This window comes from Schistocerca piceifrons, chromosome 6, assembly GCF_021461385.2.
Source record: "Schistocerca piceifrons isolate TAMUIC-IGC-003096 chromosome 6, iqSchPice1.1, whole genome shotgun sequence".
NCBI classification, from domain to species: domain Eukaryota; kingdom Metazoa; phylum Arthropoda; class Insecta; order Orthoptera; family Acrididae; genus Schistocerca; species Schistocerca piceifrons.
This window is the reverse complement of record NC_060143.1, coordinates 234899124-234917900: the sequence shown is the minus strand read 5'-3', so window position 1 is coordinate 234917900 and position 18777 is coordinate 234899124. Positions and strand designations below refer to the sequence as shown.

At 37.3% G+C, this 18777-nt stretch overlaps 2 protein-coding genes across 5 annotated transcripts in view; one reads left to right on the top strand and one right to left on the bottom strand.

Annotated features, from left to right (window-relative positions):
* The window catches only part of LOC124803049 (NF-kappa-B inhibitor-interacting Ras-like protein 2), a 75051-nt gene extending 67861 nt beyond the window's left edge, over positions 1 to 7190 (top strand). For both annotated transcript variants that reach the window (XM_047264171.1, XM_047264170.1), the window contains one exon: positions 2459 to 7190. In XM_047264171.1, coding sequence (XP_047120127.1) covers positions 2459 to 2710 — 252 coding nt within the window. In that variant the 3' untranslated portion in view covers positions 2711 to 7190. The remainder of the gene's footprint in view (positions 1 to 2458) is intronic.
* A 692-nt stretch (positions 7191 to 7882) lies between these two features.
* LOC124803048 (fatty acid 2-hydroxylase) overlaps positions 7883 to 18777 on the bottom strand; it is a 509122-nt gene continuing 498227 nt past the window's right edge. For all 3 annotated transcript variants that reach the window (XM_047264166.1, XM_047264168.1, XM_047264167.1), the window contains 5 exons: positions 18489 to 18714; positions 16632 to 16795; positions 11792 to 11924; positions 11169 to 11288; positions 7883 to 8494 (listed from right to left, as the gene is read on the bottom strand). In XM_047264166.1, the coding sequence (XP_047120122.1) occupies positions 8409 to 8494; positions 11169 to 11288; positions 11792 to 11924; positions 16632 to 16795; positions 18489 to 18714 (729 nt within the window). In that variant the 3' untranslated portion in view covers positions 7883 to 8408. The remainder of the gene's footprint in view (positions 8495 to 11168; positions 11289 to 11791; positions 11925 to 16631; positions 16796 to 18488; positions 18715 to 18777) is intronic.

Below are 18777 nucleotides of genomic sequence, written 5' to 3'. Positions count from 1 at the left end.
GAGTTCACACTGTAGCCTGAGACTGCTAGATAAGTGAGTGATCTGTGCCTGCAGTAAGACAATATAGGATTTGTGGGTTAACTGTGGTGCAGATACTTCATTCTCCTCAAGATAGCTTAAACAATGACACAGTTTTCAGAATTTTATTTATTTCATATTTTATTTTAAAAAACACAAAGTGTAGATTGCTAGATATTGAGAGATATGTTAATTTTAAACTGTTTTTGCTTTATGTTCATTTCAGTACCTCTTCCTTTATGTATTTCTTACATGTTTCTAGTCTGATAACCGACAATGTGTTCCTCATACAGCATGTCATCTATGACTTGAGTGCCTTTTGTTAATGATGTTTAGTGCATTTGCTCCAGATGGTGTGTTGGTTTGTATGATATGTTTGATAGGTAAAATGTTACATAATGTGAATTTGGTGAAGTCAATGTTGATGGTAATTTTACATTATTTCACTGTTGTTCCTTTAAATTTATGGAAAAGGTTTGCAGCAAATGGCTGACAGAGCTTAGAGACAATCATTATACGCCTAAACCCGTCTCCTGTTTGATACATGTCTACAGAAAAAGAATGTGGCAGTTGTTTGATCTTAGGTTTTCCCGGCATACAGAAATCTTCAAAATTTCTCAGGTATTCAGCCGGGTAGCATTGTCCAAAAGGCGCGATATTTTGGCAAGCCAATTTCTTTCCATCTTCAGGCGTTCTTGGTGTCTGATTGATCTCTGATGGATGCCGACTTTATATAATCTCCACCCCTCCCCGCAGCCCACTTCCGAGCGGTCTGCGGCTGGTGGTGGGGGAAGGGCGGTGCTGGGTGGTGGGGGAAGCACGGCACCCCGCAACAGATCATGGGCCGCAGTCCTTCCGCGGCTACGACCGCATGTGGAACTCTGCCACCGTGGTGACAATGCTTCTTCTTCTTTTTCTTCTTCTTCTTCTTCTTCTTCTTCAGGTGTCCTGACAGGAGCGGATTTATGTGTAGACTGTCGTTGTGTTTTAATCATACTCATAGCTGGATCCCAGGCTTTGTTTAACTGGAAACCACTGTCTTTATTTATTAGTTTGTCATGCAGCCAGATCTCCACTGCCTCTTTGAGGATACAGTCCCAGAAGGTGTTCAATTGCTAGAACACCTTTGTGCCATCGTAGTTCATGTCATGTCCATGTGAGATGCAGTGCTCTGCCACGGCAGACTTGGTCGGCTGTGCATTGCCTATGTGGCGTTTTATGTTCACTAGATCTCTCCTGTACCATCCGGATGGTCTGGCCTATTTACATTTCCCCGCACTGGCAAGGGATGCTGTAAACTCTCGGTTTCCGGAGTCCTAAGTCGTCCTTGACTGATCGTAATAATGTTTTTGTTTTGGATTGAGGGCGAAACATGCACTTGACATTTATATTTTCTGAGTATTCTGCCGATCTTTGCCAATGTGTTCCCGACATATGGTATGATCGCTGTCTCAACTGGTTTGCCTTCATCCTCAGAAGGCTGCGGTTTCGGCTTCTTTGGTCTTAAGGTGCGTTTTATCAGCCAGTTGTTGTAACCGTTTGTGCAGAACATGGCCTGCAAGTGCTGCAATTCAGCTGCTAGGCTGTCACAGTTCGAGATTTCGCTTGCTACATGCATCAGTGTGCTCAGAACACACTCAAGCTGTGAAGAAGCGTGACAGCTGGAGGCATGCAGGTACAAATCTGTATGTGTCGACTTACGGCAGATGCTTTGTCCTTGTGTGCCATCTGGTCTTTGCTTGACGAGCACATCTAGAAATGGAATCTGGTTGTTTTGTTCTACCTCCATCGTGAACTTGATATTCTGGTGCAGTGAGTTCAGATGCTGCAGAAAGTCTTGGAGGTGTTGTCGTCCGTGCGGCCAGATTATGAATGTATTATCTACATATCAAAAAAAGCAAGAGAGCTACTGGTGATAGCGGACAGCCCATCACTACTCCATCTGTTTTTCGTAGTAGTTCCCTTTGAACAGAAAGTATGTTGACGTAAGTACTAATCCAAAAACTTTGGTTACTGTTGGTCTGAATTTTTCTCCGATGAGGCTTAGGGAGCCTCTTAGAGGTACTAGAACCTGTGAAGAATGTCTTCTGAATTACATATGTGGTGCCCACATTTTCCTACTAAAGGTCTCATTTGCACTGCCAGATGATTTACCAAGTTGTATGTTGACACCACAGTGTTGCTCACAACTGAGGGAAGTGACGTGTTATGCTTATGAATTTTAGGCAATCCATATAGCCTGGGAGGAGTATTCTTGATGGGAGTGAATATACATGTCAATTTTAAGCATCTTATTGCCTACTCATCAATCTCCAAACCCTCATTCCCCCCCCCCTCCCCCCCTCCCTTCTCAGTTAATACTAGTTTGTTGTCAAATACGTATACACATGCTTGTATGAAGTTTGCACATTGCAGTTAATGTGCTTCTCTTTTCTTTCAGATGGTGCTAGTAGTTATTGGAAATAGAATTAAACAGTCAGAAGTTGGCAATCTAGAGAATACTGCCAGTAAGGCAGCTCACTGGGCTGCAAGGGAGAAAATAAAGCATTTTGAAGTGAATGCCATGGATAGGAGCACTCTGTTTGAACCTTTCGTGTACCTTACATCAAGACTCAACCCACCACCAAATAAAAGCTCTTTCCCACAGTTGAGCATGGTTAGGAAAAGTATTGGAAGGCCTGACACAAATTAACAGCACTGTTACATTGGTGTAATTATCCTAAGAACTGGATCAATTTATACAGCATTTACTACCAGCTTGCTTTTTTCTGCTGGAGCCAGTACAGCAGTTGACTAAGGGATGTGTATTTTGTCTAGCTAATAGAGAGCGACTCTCAGACCTATCATTTAAAAATGTGGTATTAGCCCACCAAATGTTTTTTGCAAATGTTGCAGATCTAGAAGGCTAGCTCATTTTCAACAGAAGGGAGAATGGAGGGATAAGCATGAGATTTACAGTATTGGCAAAGAGTGTAACTGGGTGATATTGTTTTGTTTTTTTATCTTGTGAAAAAAATTGTGTAATAAAACTAAAACATTCATCTGTTCTGCTTTTGTGCTTCTTGTTATTGGTTGGGTCTTCATTCCATATTCACTGTATGATTGTTAATAGTTATTATAAATAATGAGTATTGAGGCTGTTATTTTGTAATGAACAATAATCCTGCTGTTCTGTTCCAATTTACTTTACATAAAATCTATTCAGAACAATATGCTCTGACTCTCATCCCTGTGTCTGAGTGACCTACCCTTTCTTTTCAACCTACACCAAACTTGTCTCACTGAGAAAGGAAGGAATAGTTTTGAAATCGAAAATAGTTTCTTGTACTTTATTGTGTGTCTATTGGCAGTACTGAAAATTTTGCCTTCTGAAGGTAAGTACTGACCAGGAATCCTGTCTCATAATTTTATAGTTTGCTTAAGTGAGTTTTCTGCTGTCTATGACTGAAAATTTTGCAGCAAAATATCACTTAAATATTCTACACAAGCAAGTATTATGAGCTTTACAGTTATGTGTGTTGCAGTTTTCACGCAACAGGATTGTCTTGATGTTCTTGATAGTCCTAATTGATTTTTCCAAACTTGGAAGATGTGTTTTTGGTGCAATGTGTTTCTTTGTGAATAATTTCACTAGTTCCACTGAGAATCCACTAATTTCTGTCAGTTTATGTGAATACCAACTAGGATCTACTGTAGTCTGCAAGACACAAATATAATAATCAGAAACAACAAGATGTTGGAAAAAAAAACCTGTGTCTGTCAATTCGTTTTTCATTTGCAGGCACAAGTACTTACATGATACTGGAAAGTCACCAAATGTTTTCCAACAGACGTTTTTATTGTGATCTCACTGTTTGGTTCACCTATTTCCCATGTTTATTTCATGTTTTTCCTTTTAGTGTGTACCTCTTTGGAGTTGGTGAAAGAAGATATCTGATAGTTGTGGTGGGACTCCTGTGGCTGCTTTGCATTTCAGCCTCAAACAGTCATGCAATGTGATTTTGTTTGGTAGTGCCTCAGTGTGTCATTATTGTGTTGAAGATTTTAGTGTTTTGCCAACAGCCATTTGCATTTCACAGTTGAAAGCTGGCAACAGCTCCATCAGCTGCCAGGCACCTTCTTCCTATGACTCTACTATTAGTGTATTACCAGTAATTCCTTTCAGTATTTACTCGCAAGGATCATACTCCAACATAACTTACATTCCTTATCTCTCCTTATATTTGCCACTCATTCATAATGGATTCCTGCCCCCTTCTACTTGTATCATTTCAGAAAAGCCTTTCTATCCCTAGCCAGCAAAGACCTATTTCCACATCATTTTTCTTTAATGCTGCCCCAGCTGTGGAATTCCTTAATGACCAACTATAAAAATTCCATTTTCTGGATCCCACCCCCTAAATCTTCAGACTCTGCCATTCTGTACTCCTTAGAAATGCAGTACTACAGAATCAGATTTCCATGGCACAGGCGTCCCTTTAAGATTCTCGTATTTTGCAACCCAATTTCCTACATCCCATATTCCAATTAGTTAGTTTTTTGCTTTCCAATAATTAGAACAACATTGCAAATATCATCTCAAAGTAGTTATCCAATTTATTGTGTTTCTACACTTGCCACAGAATACCACTGCTCAAGACAACGTATCCAACCCCTGGGGACCAAGTCCCCTCCCCTCCACAATAACCCCCCTGGTGCCCAGACCCTTGATCACCTCTTCCATTTGTCACATTCCCTGAAACTCTCTCGCATCAACCCACAAAGCGCAGAACCCAAAAACCCACAACTCTGTTGTTAAATTATCAATTAGGAACTATAGTCATTCCTTGAATCCATTTCCTTCCCTATCCTAAATCCTGGCTCTCTTGGACTCCCATTGTAACTTATTCCTGTACTCCCATGGAAAGAATCTCTGCCCAAGTTGACCAACATCTCCAACTTATTGCCTGCTACTTAACTTCTTCCTGAATTGTGGATAGAAACCACTTCCTTCATTTCCTGTCCACTGTCCTACCTCATTACCAAATGCGTCCTTGCGTGTCACTGTAGACACTACCTCACTATATGGTAACGTACTCCAATTCCACAACCTTGCCCCTATCGAACATTACATTGCCCAACATTTTGCCAACCCCAAATGGCCATTTCATTTCTCATTGACATGTCAAACTATGTCCTTACACATAATTCCATAACTCCTTCTCCTTTGAGGAGAATAATCACCCACCTTACAGTCAAGCCACCTGTAGATTGTGCATGTGCAGTTACAATAAATCCATTTTCCAGTGTGCTGACGATATTTACAGATAGGTGCTACCCTCCAAACCTAGTTCACAAAACATTTCCCATGCTATATATACACACCTGGTGCTAATTCTCTTACCACCTCCACAAATGATCTACTAAGGATCACCCTCATTGTTACCCATATCATTCCAGAGTGGAACAACTTTGCCACTCTCCCAGTCTGTGAAACATTCTGATCCATCTGTAGGCTACACCTGCACCAACCCCTTGTCACATGGGTTGTATCCTGATAAAAGACCCAAATCCAAAACCTGTTCTATGTCCCTGATATAGCTTAGCTCAGTATATTCCAGTCCCTGTCCCATCAAGTGCAGGGCCACTTGTGAAAGCAGTCATGTCATATATCAACTCTGCTTTAATGTTAACACAGTCTGTTGTCTTGGCATTAAGTGCATCTTGGCATTAAGTGCCCACACAAATGAATGACAACCACAAAGACTAAAGTTGACCAACTAGTGGCAGAGCACAAAGTGTGTGACTATAGTTGTTTTCTAATGACCTGTGGCATTTGGATTCCCATCAACACCAACTTCTTTGTATTCTATAGATGAGATGTGTCCTTGTAACACATCCTTTGATTGTGCTAGCACCCTGACATCAACTTGGCTAACCCATCTTCATGCACCTCCACTTGCACATCTACCTCCACCCCTGTCTACATGCTTTCCATCCTCCAGCTTCACTCTAACTCGGCTTATCTTTTGATTAATCTACACCCACACACAACTGTATCCATGTTTTTTCTCTCATGTTTCTGGGATGATTTTCTTATTTATACAGTTGACATTACTTACATTATTATACGAGATGAAACCCTTCATAAAACAACACTAAATCTCCAAAAAATGTGAATATCAGATGTTGAAGTAAAAAGAGTTCATGTTGGATCCTATTGAACTTTACAGAAGTGATGGTTAACACATGGCTCTTGAAGTTTTCCAAAAACTCAGCAAATGTTGTTAACAAAGGAGTATTGGTATAGGGTGTTACAGGACAGGACAGAACATCAGGAATAAGAACATTAGGCATTTACGTGTTTGTGAAAACATGTGACTTGCTAGAGATGGTTTGATCTGAGCAGAGAAGTTGCATAGTGATAAGACTGACAAGATTCAACCTGTAGATACTCAGCTTAAAAATTAAAGGCAATGTGTTTTGTTTCTTGTTTGAGATAATTAATTTGAGGTAACTTATATGTTGCAATTAACATTTTCATCCTTTCCTTTTTCAAATTATTGTTTCTTTCTAAAATGTAAGCAATGAGTGTTTTGGTTTGAATTGTATAATCTCCCCTCCTAAGTTAGCCCATACACACCCTGATGTGTTCATTACTTGTGACTCTTATCACAAGGAGACAGTATTTGTTCTTGCCTTCTCATTTTTGTTGGAAATTGAATGTAATACCATTTCTGTACAAAAATAATATGTTCTGTTCAACTATTTCTGTTTTTGTCTGAAGTTTCTAGTGTGTAAAATATTGTGCTAGTGAAGTGTCTAAAATATTGTGCTAGAGAATCTTACATTTTTTTTGCAGAAAAAAATTATTTATTTGTGGTAAGTGTAATATTAATGTATTTTTGTCAACACATTTAAAAAATGATAAATTGTGAAGACTTCTTGAGTTAAACTCAGCGTCTTAGTTTTAGAAAAACATTTAAAAACTATTGGCCACTATCTTGACAGCCAGAATTTGCAGTATTGTGTACAAGTCAACTGTACAATCTAACCCCAGTGTTCCAGTACAGGTAAAGCAGGCTGCATTCTTATGGCAAATGCTATAAAATGAGACAAGAGTAAGTTTTTTTTGGTGATTTCTGTTTTAAACTGGGGAAATATAATGTGCAATTAATGTATGTGATACAGTATTTGTTGCAGTGTTATTTACCTGTGATAATATTCCATATTCCTTGTTATTTCTTGGCACATTCTGTGCTGTGCTTTTGGTTATAATTATGTCAAGTGAGGTTTTGTGAAAATAACAACACAGGAAAATATTTTTATAAATAAAATGATTGATCACAATTCAGAAATAGGCACCACATTTTCACACTGAAAGTATGGAACTTGAATGACACTTTCTTCTGGAACACTTTGACCTGTTAATGTTGGGAGAACTGCCACTGTTCTGTTACATATACCACACATGGGGTTGCTGTAAAAGCTGAATTTCACATTTCTTTAAGAGATAAGTTCTGTCTTTGAACGTATTGTTGTAGAAAAGCATATTGTCTTGTTTGTTTTAGTAACATATTGCCGTGTGTTTCTTTTCTTTTTTTCCCATCATATTGCCATATTTATATATGGATCTGTTCTTAACCAGCAAGAATTTAATTTACAGAAATTTACAAAATTTTAATTTAGTGATTATAAACAAAATTTCATATTGAAAATGATATGGCTCAATACAAATCTTAGAACACTAAAAGGTTAGTTGTTTCCAAGTATTCTCTTGGCTACCACTTTTATAAATGTTCATAGCAGTATGAAATTCAGAGTAGTGTCCTTTGCTTGTATCTCAAATTTTAGAAATCAGGTGCAAAACAAAATAATCGAATCATTAAAAATTCATACATTGTTTAATTTTAATTAGAAAAATTTGATAAAACTCTTCAGTTTAAAACAAAAGATTGATCACATTATTCAGCTGTGTTGTCTGTCAGCCTGTGGTGGAATCCCATATACTTGGTGAAAATAAACTTGCATGTTTTACAGGCAAGACACTTTGTAAGTTAAAAAAGGAAACAAAAACACTTTAATGTAAAAAAGTCATTAAGCAAAAATGAATGTCTTTTAGACATGCCAGTTTTAGTTATGCTTGGCCAGAGTGGTGTTCCTCCTCCTTGTGGACATGGTCATACCTGAACTGACATCCATACCCAGACCTTTCATACAAGACAGTGCCTTGTCTTTCGGTTTTGCACAAAGTAAACTCTTTAGCCCACACAGTGGACTTATAAACAACGTTGATCTCAGATATAGAAATAAATTACAAGTTTCTTGAACACTGAATTGCTGTGGTCTTTGCACACATATACATGAATGAAATAAATATATGACACATTGGAACTGGAAACTGTTCAACATCACCATCGCAATACCCATTTCAGTTTTCGCAGCAGTATTCTTGTTCCAAAGATGTAGTCCCAAAACTTGCTGGAGATACCAAACCCTGAAAACGAGATGTTATTAAAAATGAGGGTGACATATTTTCAGAAAAGAAACAAACACTTCTAAGTATGTTTCCATAGATGTTTTTAGCACTAGTTTAGTAGTAGTCATGATTAATTTGATACTCCTTTCTTCAATTATGTTTTTATCCAAGTTAATGGTGTGTATAGGAAAATTAAAGCCAAAGATATGAAAACTCCTCATATAACCAGTGATGAGCACACCTAAATACATGTTGACAAAAAATTTGATTCATGTTTACTATAACATACATAATTCAGAATTGTGATAATATACACTTATATACAATGTGCAATCTGGAAAGTAATGTCATCAGTTTAGTCTGCCTTGAGCTCGGGAGCCTCAGTATTGGTGTTTCATGGAACCTCCTGATAGCGCAATTTCGTAACACTTGATGAAGTCAACAAAGTTTGTCCTAACCTCAAGAAAAGTCTTGTCAGCACCTTCCTAATGAATCCGAAAGTCTGAGAGGACTCTGCTTTTGCCATGTTCTCTAGTTTCAAAATGGTTGAAGTAGTTGAAGGGGTGCCAAGAAGAGATGAATGACGGTCCTCACTGTGGACAGCCATCAGTGAAAAATTGACACAGATCTGTGTCAAGTTCAGGATCTTTTCAACACCAACCATCAAATGAGTATGTGGATGACAACCACAAGAATAACTGATGAATAATGAATGACTGTGAGTGAACTGTTTTAGTGTGTTTAATTTTTGTACAGTGTCATTACAGGCAGTGAAGTATGGGTGTTAGAGACTTTTTCAGTAACAAATGTGAAGTTTACAAAGAATGTGTAGCCTAAGGGCAGATAGTCAACACTGTCAATGTGCTCGAGAGATTGAGAAAAAGGATCATCTGAATGCAATATGAGATCACTGATAACTGACAATAGTGCCATGACAGTGCTCCCATCCACCCTTCTCTGCTTGTGAGAGTGTCCCTGGCCAAGCCCAACTTGGCAACACTGCCCCAGTCCTCATACAATCCTACATGGCTTTAGCAGACTTTTTCCAAAAAGAGTAGCCTGAGAGGAGTCCGTCTTGGGACCATCAGAGTGATCCAGATCTCCATGATTGAAATGAATTAACTTTTAGAAGTAAGGAATCTGTTGTTATGTTTGAGAGGATTGTGAGAGGGTGACATGAGGGGGGGGGGGAGAAAGACAGACATTTTTTGGTTGTAATCAAATGATGTCTGGTATCCATACAGTGTGTTCCAGGAGGAAACAGACTTAATTTATGTAAGTGATAGCATAGACTATTGAGAGAAAAAAACCATATTAATAATCATATTCTCTGCTATCAGTGTGTAGTCACTAGCTCTGATTAACAACACATCCATCTACATGAGATGGGAGATGCATTAAGTTCATGGTGGCGTATTTGGGCATGATTGTAGAGGAAAAAACAACAAATAACTGTCTATTTATTTAACATTACTTGTAATGTTCCTGGTCCTGATAGTTCCAAACAGCTTTGTGCTGCAAGCTGTTTACAGAAGATAATTCTTGTATGAAAAGCTTTTCTCTCAGAATAGTCTTGATGATCACTTCTTCCTGTATATTGACGTGAGTGAAAGAGAGTTTTGTGGTATGAGCACAGAATTCGGTGCTAAGCTTCAGTATTAAGACAAACAGAAGAAGGGAATGAAAACAGAGGGGAAGAGGAAACGAGTGGCTCAAACCTGCATATGCAGCAAAAAACATTAAATATACATTGCCATCATTTATGACTATCAGCTTCAGATTGATTCCCTGGGACCTGCAGACACTATTCTCAGTGTTTGTGCTACTAATGGAACATATCCGGATAAATGTATCAATATATTTCTTTCCATTGCACCTTGCTTTCCATATCATAAAGCATTTCACAGTCTGAGTACTGTGTGCCTTACAATCACAAAGTTCCAATCCAACCTATATCCTCCCCCTTGTATTATTCACTTTCTGTCTTGGTATGATTGACTTCTTACCAGTTTAACCTCATTTTCACAGTAACTGTATTATTATTGTAGAAAGAGTTTGTATAATTAAGCTTTGTTGGTACAAGATAGAAGACATTCCTCAATTGAGAGTGAATTCTGCTTAGTTTTGAAGAAAAGTAATATCTAAACCAAGCAATTGCTTGTGGAAATCCACATTAAAACTTTTCCTGTTTGTGATCTGTCAGCTCTTGCATAAACTTTGCGCTAATACCTTTCATATTGAGTTCACTGCATACAATCAACCAACAATAGTACTTGAATCAGATTGGTGTAGAGATCTTAGATTTCCCATTACTCATAGATGGCACTGATCTATCCTTCTCATTGAGCAATATCAAATAGCACTTTACAAGTATTGTAGGTACAAAGGTAAACCATATATGCATGACCAAATTATTGAATGTTTCAAGTTTTTCTGTGTCAGTTTTAATTTGTGTTAAATTAATTTGTTTTTATTAGGCATTGAAACAGTCTCGGATAGTGTTATTTTCTGATTTCAACAGCTGCAGTACCATGAACTATTAACGGCTATGCATTGAACTTTATGCCCTCTGTTACATTCAAACAATAGCTAAGTTAGTGATGTTTATATGTGTATTCTTGCCTTCATACCTTTGTACTTTCCTTAATAAATTGGACCATGATTTGCTTATGACAGTCAGTTATATACTTACCGTTGTCATGTTCGGTGAAGTGATGTTGGTTGTGGTACCTTTTCATTTCATATAGGTATGAATCTGGGTTAGGCGATCCATGGTGAAGATAATAATGTATGAGGTCATATGATATATATCCTGAAAAATTAAAATGATGATGTTTTAGTTCAAAGATTCAGGTGGGTAACACGAGATAGTAATAGCAAACTTTTATGAACAAAACCTGAAATAATGTCTTATCTAAGGTGTAAATGGATATAGGAAGTGTAGAGCATTATCTTTTGTAAAATGAATGTGTTGGCCAGTAGAAAATATTGGCATCAGCTGACAATACTTTTAGCTCCCAGATATATCTATTAATTTGTAAAAGTTCAATGATGGATGACTGCACTCATTGGAAAGGTTGAAAAGCTTTCACACGTGTTATGGACATTTCAAGAAACACATAGCATAGCTAATATCTCCAGAAATCTTCAATTCTGTTGTAACAATTGTAAGATCTGTGATCTATATCTCAGCAGCAAAGGCATAAAATTGTTACAAATATCTAGACTTAGTGAAATGAAGGTAAAAATTTATAAAATGTTTACTAATTCCTATACCTAAGAAAAGTAGCTCTAATGCTGGCAGATAAGACATACCTGCTATGGATCCAGCACAAATGAAGTCGGCCAGTGAAGCAGGGAAAAGTATGATGTAGATTAAATATACTATACTTGTTATGATGGCAGCAGGCACTGGAGGGAAAACCAGTCTGCCTGGGTCAAATGGTACCTGTAAGCAATTTTAAAATCGTGAGCATTTAAGTTTATCAGGATACATTTATCATAAAAAATGCATTGACTTAAAAATTAGCTGGAGTTTAGAATGAGTAAGTGGTGTTAGAGGCATGGTATAACTACAAATTACAAAAGTAATGCACTATATGAGAACCATTCAATCAGAGTAATGGATACAGAATGGGCAGAACATGCTGTGTGCAGAAGGACAGGTCATACAAGAATCTAACTCTTGTAAATTGGAAGGAGCTTAGAATATTTGTGTTTGGAAACAACTTTGAAATTTGGCCCCAACAAATGGCTTTGCTTCTTGTATTTCTGTGCATGTTATAAAACAGAAACCACAAGATATTAAACAATAATTTAGACATTAATTCTTTTTTAAATGATTGTATTGTGCGTAGAAAAACTGAATAAAGAGGATCCCGTTATTTGAAAAAGTAGCTTGCTAATTTTGTTTTGGACAACAAGGACAGCTTTAGGTGGACTGTTAGACTTTACATTCCGGGTAAGCCAGTTCTAAGGGCAGAGGAAGTTAAGGGCATACCATATCCAAAACTACCACACGTAGTAATTGCAAAGCGGTGTTCAAACCAACCTTGAGGACAGCTTTATCAAACCTTACTATGTAGAGCTGTCCTGTCCGTAAGTGTCTGGGTAAGCCAGCTGTCTGGGTAAGTCAGTTCTAAGGGCAGAGGGCATACCATATCCAAAACTACCACACACAGTAATGCAAAGCGGTGTTCGAGCGAGCCTTGAGGACAGCTTTGTCATACCTTTCTTACTTCAGAGGGCCAGGGGTGCCAACTTATAAAAAATATTGGGGGGGGGGGCATACTGGGGATCTTGTCCCGGGAAATTTTCTAAATTTTAGATGAAAAATAGTGGTTTTAAAGTTTTTTTAAGCATTTTATAGTCATATGATCAACATTAGAACCTCAAAAACTGGCATCTCGATAACTTTAACTCTGGGAAACTCGACAAGCTTGACACATTTTTTGGCTTTGAAAAAAAGAAACGAAACATAAACACACACGGTATTTTTGTAAAAAGCTAATTTAATGTACAGTAATAATCATGCTTATAGACTATTACGGAGCAGTGAATATGTATCTCTGAAAAGACTGAAATTATATTTAAATAAATCCTAAACTATAATTAAAAGAATAAAACATGAAATACTGCTGTCACACAGTAATAACACTTGGATTAATAAGTGAAGTAGCTAATTTAAGCATACTTTGAATAAGGCTCAGGGTTCATTAAATAAAAACAATATTTCAAAGTTAATGCTTTAATACAGTTAATAAAGTTAATACAGTATGCCTAATACTTTCAATCGAAAAGTATGTAAGTAGCGGGTTTTAGTTGGGTCTTACACCCTAAAAATATTTAAGTATTTGAAAATAACTAATACAGTACTATAGTAATACAGTACTAAACTAGTACTAATATTCTGAAACTGAAAATTTAACATTATGTATGTATTTAATTTTCTATTTTATAAAGATTTTTAATATTGCTCTAAATGCCATTATTAGGGCTAGAGTGTCTTTAGAAAGGTTCAAATTTCGACCATCTGACTGGTTGACTGAATATGAAATCGTTGATGATTGGTCAGATATCCAATTCATCCTAAACATCTTGGTGAGCATGAACAACAGCCAAGTTGTTCAATCGCTTTTGTCCCATTGTTGATCAGAGATATGACTTCAGACGTCTAAGGACGCTAAATGACCATTCTGCTGTTGCTGTCGTGATTGGAACTACTTGGAGAAGCTTAATGCACATCACTACTTCACATAACATTTCTCCAACTGCAAGCTCTTGTGTAATGTACTTTCTTACATCATGCATGTTTTTTAAGACCACTTGTTTTTTATTTGCAATATCGGCTAACATATTATTCAAGTGTAAGGGCAGTCTCTCAATGTCTAGGTCATTTTTGAAAAACTCAGTTGACTTTTTTCAAATTTGTTTCACCTCTATTTGCTAAAAGCTAGACCACTTGTTTTTCATTTGCGATATCGGTTAACATATTATTCAAGTGTAAGCGCAGTCTCTCAATGTCTAGGTCATTTTTGAAAAACTCAGTTGATTTTTTCAAATTTGTTTCACCTCTGTTTGCTAAAAGCTAGCACTCTGAAAAGCGATGCCTCCAAATTTTTTATGTGAAAATTGTTAAAACTTTTTAACTAAAACAAACATTATTAGCATTCTACATCTGTATTCTTCACGCCTCCATAATTGCAGCTGCAAGCCTCTGCTGCCAGAGGGCTCCAAATTGTAGCATGTAACATGGTGGCGTATAAAGCAATGATGTCGGTGCATGAGAAACAGTGTACTGTAACAGTGTTTCGAATTTGAAGAGTTCATTCACACATAGATTGCCCTCTCCTTCTGCATGACAAAGTCAGAACACACATGAGAGCGGTGAGATCTGCAACAGTCTGCCACTTCAGATTCACTGTAATTGATCATACTTCATACAGTCCCGACTTGGCCCAGTCCAAGTTACATCTGTTTCCAAAATTTAAAGCACACCTTCAAGAACTTCAGTTTGATAGTGATGGAGTGGTGCTAGCAGAGGTGAGGTTGTGGCTCTATGAACAAAGTCAAACATTCTACAGTGATGGTATCAAGAAACTGGTCTTTCCTTGGGAGAAATGTGCTTGTTGCGTGGATGACTATGTTGAGAAAGAAATATGTTGACAGGAAGAATAAAGATGTAGTACGTTCATAAAATTTGTTTTGTTTGGGAAGCTTTAAGAGTTGTCACACAAAAATTTGTTAGCATTACTTTTCCGCATGCTCTCATGGTTCTGGGTGCACTTGCTACTAGTGGGTGTCCATTATATGACCCACCTTTTTGCAGACTGATGCTGAATTGATAGCTTTGTTTAGATGGCAGTGCAGGGTGGGAATTTGGTTTCTAATGAGCCTCCCATGCTGATACTAGCCTGCTAGCCCATGCTTACCTTCAGAAGAAGAAATTCAGCACTGCTGATACATCTACATGGTTACAATTCACAATTAAGTGCTACTAAAAGTAGAAAAAATCTGTTCCTGACTTTTTTTTTCACAGTGGAAGGAAGAGGGTTATGTTGAGGAAGGAGGGCACATCACTCAGATCTTACGTCGACAGTAATCTACCTGTTGTGAGGGTGAGGGTGACAAAAGATTAAGGAGGAGGCATCAGAATTTGCAAGTACAAAGATGGTACATTTTCAATCAGTTCGCCATCTTTGATCCAGAGGAAGATGGCTTGAGAGGAAGATAAAAGGAGACATGGAATGAATAACTACTTTTAAGAACTTGAAGGAAATAAGAAAGAGATGAGAGAAAGAAACAAAAAGAGGGAGACAGAGGGAAATATGAAGACAAAAATGTAAAAATAAGGTAAAGAGAGAGAAAAAAAGGGGAAAAAAAGAAATGGGGAGGAAATGGAATACGAACTTTAAAGCATATGAGAAACTGTATTAGTAGTACTTGAATTTCATTCTGGAAGTCGGTGCTGGCCAGCCATCTGGTACCCTTGTGTTTTACAGTTTTCTTAGGTGAAATCTCCTTTTGACATAAAAAGGATGACAAAGCAGCCAAAGGAAAGGATCAGCAAGAGCTGCAAAATATAAAAGATAAGGAAACTTCTACCCTATATGAAATTCTGCAGTTATGTTATTCAGTTTCTGATAAATGATGTTCCAGACAGCTAATTAGAGGTTACAGCAATAGGTTAAATGTTTCTTTAAAAAGATCAACCCAGTTCTTTTGTCGCTGATCCCAACTATCATATCTGAGGTTGCACAGCACAGTAGGAGCTAGCAATAGTGTTGCCTTAAGAACCTGTCTTCAAAGGTGCTCTCTCATGCTTACTAATCCTTTATTTTCAAAAGGAATTTGTGATAACCATACTTTTAAATCTAACAGTTCTACCCCAGTGGAGGGCTTATGATTTCTTTCGCTTGCAATGTAAACTGAAAAAGTTACTTTGTCTTTGTGATGATAAATTTCATACTGAACCATCTGGAGAATGCTTTTACTTACAACCACAACTATTATCTATCACTGCTAAAACAAAATCACATGTTGCAATCATTACTCTTATATGTAACATATCATCATTTTCTCAGGTCCAACAACATGGTGCTTGTTAAATGTTTCACATTTGTGTCCCTTTAAAGCTGAGATTCGTTCTCCATCCTCCAAACAAAGGAATATTCATTCCTACTATTAGTGAAAAAGACACAGAAACCACCAGCTAATGGAAATGTAATGTTTACTTGTGTGGGCAACACACATAATGCTGGAAACTCCATTGTTCTCTGATTTCTGTTGACTTGGGTCAAGGGTTCTGCCTGCCTGGCTTTTATTACTTTTGAATTTCTACCACTGTTTTAGAACTGACTGGAACTAACACTAGTTCAGGGAGCTTGATATTTGCAGTCTTTTTTAAAGTTGTTGCATAACTTAAACTTTTTATTGAGAGTAGACTTTTATATGTCTTAGATAAACTGAACTTTTATTTTGAATTTTCATTACTTTCCACAAGAAATGAAAAATTCTCATCACAACTTTTATGTCTGTAACACCAACATTTATTTGGTCTAATGATTTCATCTTGAACAATGTGAAAACATTTAGAAGTAATGTACATTGCTGTATTCTTCAGGGTATGTTTAGAAATTATGGTTAAGGTACTTACCTTATGATGTAACCCATGTATCAAAAAGTGAAATGTGATAAGACCAGGAGAATCTGCTGGAGGTTTCATGTGGAATACCCATCGATGTAAAGTATACTCTAGGAGAGACCATAGTCCTACTCCGAACAGGAAGCTGCCAATCACCCATGCAGGGAATGTAGGATCTGTGAGAGAAGAAAGGTATACTGTAGTGTCAACTAGCATTGAAACATTTCTGACCACATTATTTTATTGAGGGCTGAGCTATTTTCATGTTCCAAACAGTAATGTAGGAAATTTTTCAACTGAGGACATGTTACATTTCTGCTTTTTGAAAATGAAAACTAGGAAAAATGTCTTGCGTATTACTTGTTGACTAAAAGGCAATTTGTTTAGTAATTCCTTACGATGATTGTTGTGGTAGGAGTGGAGCATTGGATGGAAAGGGTCTAGAGATACAGAATGAGATGAAAGATAGAAACAGAGTTATATAACAAGAGATCTACAGTTTGTGTGTCTATACTTAGTAACTCCTCATCAGATGTGATCAGGGGACACCTTTTATTGTGCAACGTATCAAGATTACATCCTATTTGATTCATCCTCATGGAGTGTGAAATGAGTGACTGCTTTTATGCTTCTTAGAGATTTAGGTAATTAATGATAAAATATACAAGATCAATATTATGAAAAGGATAGATGCTACTCACAAAATAGTGGAGATGCTGAGTCACAGATAGGCACAACAAAAAGACTGTCAAAGTGGCCTTTCGGCCAACAAGGCCTTTGTCAGGAATAGGCAAAAATCACATGCACACACACACACACACACACACACACACACACACACACACCCATAGTCTCTGGCTGCTTAGGTTGGTGAGTAGCAACTATCCTTTTCATAATACTGTTAACCTTCCATCCTGGATTTTCCATTGTTTAATGTACAAGATCAGACAGTTAAGGATATTTGAAAATGTGGAGATTACATAGATTCAAAATACACAATAATTTTATGTGATTTGTTCTGTAAGCAGTGTGCCTAATGGCTTGGTAATCAGTATTTATGAATCAGTGCGCACTGAACTGAACAGGTGCACAAGCTTTCCCCTTCCATTCCTGAATGAATTTTCTCTCTAGCAGATGTGTGCTGATGTGAAACATCCTGGTAGCTTAAAACTGTGTGCTGGACTGGGACATGCATCTGGGACCTTTGATTTTTGCAGGCAGGTGGAAGAAGGGAGATGTGGTGCTAGTGGAAGTAAAGCTGTGAGGATGGGTTGTGAGACATGCTTGGTTAGCTTAGCTGGTAGAGCACTTGCCCGCAAAAGGCAGAGGTCCAAGGTTCGAGTCCCAGTCTGGCAACAGTTTTAATTTGCCTGGGAGTTTTGTTTTTTCTTGCACTCTGAAATTGAATACCACACATTGTCATATTTCGTAATGTACTTTTGTGTATCATGTGTGGTCTAGAGGACTAATAAATTAAACTAGAAAATGAGAAAAAGAAACTTCAGAATGTGTTGTAGACTAAGGCTGTATTTGTAAATAGCATATTGTTGAAGAAATGTGTGTCTCACCGGTTAGGAAATAATCAGACAAGTAATCAACATGTGTAGTAAAAGCAAGGTGTTTTAAAGCAGTCTAGATGTATTGACATATTGTATTAAAACTGTCCTAATTGGTCCCCTCTTAACAGTAGTGTTAATTTTCCATGGTAGAAGTGAACTGTAGCCAGTTTTTTTTATGATGAACATTCCAAATGAGGTTACATTTTTATCAGAAGTTCCATTCATTCAGTTAAAACTTCTGATAAAGGTTGAATGTTTAAGCAACAATAAATACCGTACTGTTAAAGAAAAGTTACGAAAATCAGTATACCTGCAGAAAATTCGTTGTTATGAGAGATCCCTTTAAGAATGAAGAGTGATGTCACAGGAACCCATACTAATGGTATCACATACCAATATGTTACTGACAGTTTCTCCAGAAAATCAGACTCAAATAATCTCAGCTCTCTATCTACAGGAGATTGCACCCATTGATCATAATGTTTTCCAAGTTTTCCAACTTGTGCCAGCATTGGTTTGGACCAATCAACATATTTCTGTAAGAAGAAAGTACTTTTTTTGTTAGTAATAGCACAATGTACAGATATTTTGCATATATT